The 3,444-nt window shown below is 39.7% G+C and overlaps 1 protein-coding gene across 1 annotated transcript; it reads left to right on the plus strand.

Moving 5' to 3' along the window:
- Positions 1-5: 5 nt before the first annotated feature.
- LOC108569714 (myotubularin-related protein 10-B-like) lies at positions 6-2,305 on the plus strand (the record flags this gene model as incomplete). The annotated part of the gene is made up of 6 exons (XM_017931374.1): positions 6-92; positions 155-279; positions 340-571; positions 623-983; positions 1,053-1,387; positions 1,443-2,305. Coding segments are annotated over 6 exons (1,593 nt in total), but the record flags the coding sequence as incomplete, so codon positions are not given.
- Between the last annotated feature and the right edge of the window lie 1,139 nt (positions 2,306-3,444).

A 3,444-nucleotide genomic window follows, 5' to 3' on the forward strand; every position in this document is an offset into this window, starting at 1 on the left:
CGATTTATCAGATTGGGGATAAGTCCAAGAAAAAGTTGGTGCCTGGGCAAAGTGTCTCCAATAAAGTCAAGGAGTTGTTTATTGTCTGTAAAGTGAGTTTTTTAAGCGATTTAGATGGGATTCGTTGGTATTTTACATTTGCGATTTATTTCAGAACATGAGGGTTCTGTCTTTCGGCTTTAAGGACGCCGATAAAGACAACGGACGGCAGATTGCTAACGGGTTGTTACATCATGCCTATCCCAAGAGACATCCTCTACTCTTTATGTATGATATCAAGTGAGTTTGTTGTTTAGTCTTGTAAATTGAGAATGCTTAAGATGTATGTTTTAATTTAAGGGAACCTTATAATAAGCCAATTACTAAGGAGGCTAGGCTTTACGTGACGGCGGAGGATTGGAGGAAAGACTTGACGCGATGCAAAGCGAAGAAGTGGCGGATTTCCGACGTGAACAAGAACTTTTCGGTGACGCTACACATGCCCGAGTATTTGGTCGTGCCAGAGACCATAACTAACTCGCAAATATCTACAGCGGCTAGGGACTTCCGGAACGAAGGATTTCCCGTTTGGGTGCGTGCGTTTCCTCACGATTCCGATCTCTTTCACACATTTGATTTGTAGGTTTGGGGCACCGAGCATGCGGCCCTTGTGAGAATGCCCGATCTTCTGCCATCACTCACAGATCGCGTACAGGAGAACATCCTTATAACACAGGTGCACAAGTCGCATCCGAGGACGCAGCCGATCATCGTCGATTTGAGTCGAGATTGTCCGACGCCCAAGGAAGTGCAGAGCAGCTACAGCAAACTGAAGAACCTCTGCACTCCGGACAGCGTGCGAGTGTACAAGGCGCAGGATTTCAAGTTCTACGGTTTGCTGGACCAGTCGAAGTGGCTGCACCACATTTCGATGTGCCTTAGCAAAGCCGTTGAATGCGCTAAGGTACTCGTAGATGATACGACCACAGTCATATTGCAAGAAGGTTAGATTTGATTTGATTTGATACAAGAGTGAGTGAGTGTTTGATATTAATTGGTCTTTTAAATTTTAGATAAAGGAGAAGATATGAATTGCGTGGTGTCGAGTCTGATCCAGTTGCTGTTGGACCATCACTGGCGGACAAGGAAGGGCTTTCAGTCGCTGATCCAGAAGGAGTGGGTGGCGCTCGGTCATCCGTTCGCTTTCCGTTTGGGGCACATCTTAGATCCGGACATCGAGCCTTCGTTTTTATTCCTGCTGTTCCTTGATTGCGTGTGGCAGATGCTGCAGCAATTTCCGACAGCCTTCCAGTTCAGCGAGACTTACCTGACGACCATCTGGGACTCGTCGCATATAACGATATTCGAGACGTTCCTGTTCAACTCCGAGCACAGCCGATTCCTGGCTGTAAGTTTTATCCGTAATCATCTTCGATCCGGGTGTTGATCGTCGTTGTTTTCAGGGCAAGCAGTCGACGCTGAGGAGCGTGTGGAACTGGAGCGAGCAGTTCTCGGAGAGCGACATCACTCTCTTCGACAATCCTCTGTACGAGAGGAGCAACAAGGAGAGGTTGATCCCGAGCACCGGGATCTCCTGCTTGGACGTATGGCGGCAGTGCTACTTCAGATGGATCCCGGACCTGGAGATCAGGAACGGCGGCAGACCGCAGATCGACATCTGCAATCGTTTCCTGTCCGAGGAGCTGGAGCTGCTGCGACACAAACTCGCCACGAGCAACTTCAACGGCGCCATAAACAAAACCAAAGAGGAGAAGCTGCAGATCCTGCGGAGAGTCAATAGTTTTTACCCGTTCAGTCATAATTGTGCCAGCGCAGATCAGCAGTTGAACAATCAACTGCTGCTATCCAGCGACGCACTCGAAACGCAGTCCATATACAATCTAGCTACCGATTAATCTTGAAAGCTCTTAGCACGATCATCGAATAGACTAAACATAGCGAGCGAGCGAGCGAGCAAGAGGAGGACAGTGCGAGCGTGTGTGTGTGTGTATTTTTGTACAAGCTAAAGTATTACAATTAATATATTATTATTGTTTAATGATAGAGTTATTTATTTTGTTTTCGCATTTCTATCTCAGTGTCATGATGGATAGACATGCACTATTTCTATTATTATCATCATCATCATTTTCTTTTATTTACTTAACATTGTGTAACAATTCTTCCGTTTTATTATGTTCAAACTTGAATTTCGCTTCTGTCTCAACTTGTAACGCTAGAACAAATTTTTACTTTCTGTACATTTACTAATACTTACCAAAAATGGATTTTAATTTATTACAAATAAATGAATTATAAATAGAAACCAATCGAATTCTTTTCTTCAACCCCCTTCTTTATCCGCCTACTAAAAGCGACTTAAGTATTAATTATAGAAACAAATAAATAGGCAACTTAATTTACTTAATTTGAATTTTACAAGAAACGCATTGTCTTTCTGCGCTAAAATGCGAACGAAATGTTCAAAAACAAAATTAAAATAATAGAACTGATCTTGTATTTGTTACGTTATATAAAATTATATAACGTAAAGTGAAATTTCATTGAAAACAAATGATGTTTGTTCGTTCAAGGTGATTTATTATTAGAGTTTCCGACAATAACTAGAAAGCTTTGGCGGTGTCTTCCACTGCGTCCTATTTTTTTTATATATAAAACAAATGCTGTAAATATTAATAAAATATTGCGACACTAATAGTTCGCGAATATTCTAGAATGCTGTGCAGTCTTTTCAGGATCAATACTAATCTCTGCGTATTACTTTGTTTCGCCATCTATCCCCACATATATGTAACATTATGTAATACTAATTCCATCAAGTATCCGAATTTGCTTAAGTTCGTGTTAGTTAGTTAGTTTTAAATCATTATGGTGATGATAAATTCAAACATTTTGATTTATAGGCGCAATTTCGAAACTTTATGCAAACTTTCAAAAGTAAATTAAATTATATTTGTTTTAAATCATAATGGCGATGATAAATTCTTCCACTGCCTCCTATTTTTTTTTATCTAAAACAAATGCAGTAAATATTAATAAAATATTGCGACACTAATAGTTCGCGAATATTCTAGAATGCTGTGCAGTCTTTTCAGGATCAATACTAAATCTCTGCGTATTACTTTGTTTCGCCATCTATCCCCACATATTGTAACATTATATAATACTAATTCCATCAAAAAACAAATATAATTTAATTTACTTTTGAAAGTTTGCATAAAGTTTCGAAATTGCGCCTATAAATAAAAATTATTTGAATTTATCATCACCATAATGATTTAAAACTAATTAACTAACACGAACTTAAGCAAATTAGGATACTTGATGGAATTAGTTTTACATTATGTTACAATATGTGGAGATAGATGGCGAAACAAAGTAATACGCAGAGATTTAGTATTGATCCTGAAAAGACTGCACAGCATTCTAGAATATTCGCGAACT

Source organism: Nicrophorus vespilloides, unplaced genomic scaffold (assembly GCF_001412225.1).
Source record: "Nicrophorus vespilloides isolate i.1.1-1 unplaced genomic scaffold, Nicve_v1.0, whole genome shotgun sequence".
NCBI lineage: Eukaryota > Metazoa > Arthropoda > Insecta > Coleoptera > Silphidae > Nicrophorus > Nicrophorus vespilloides.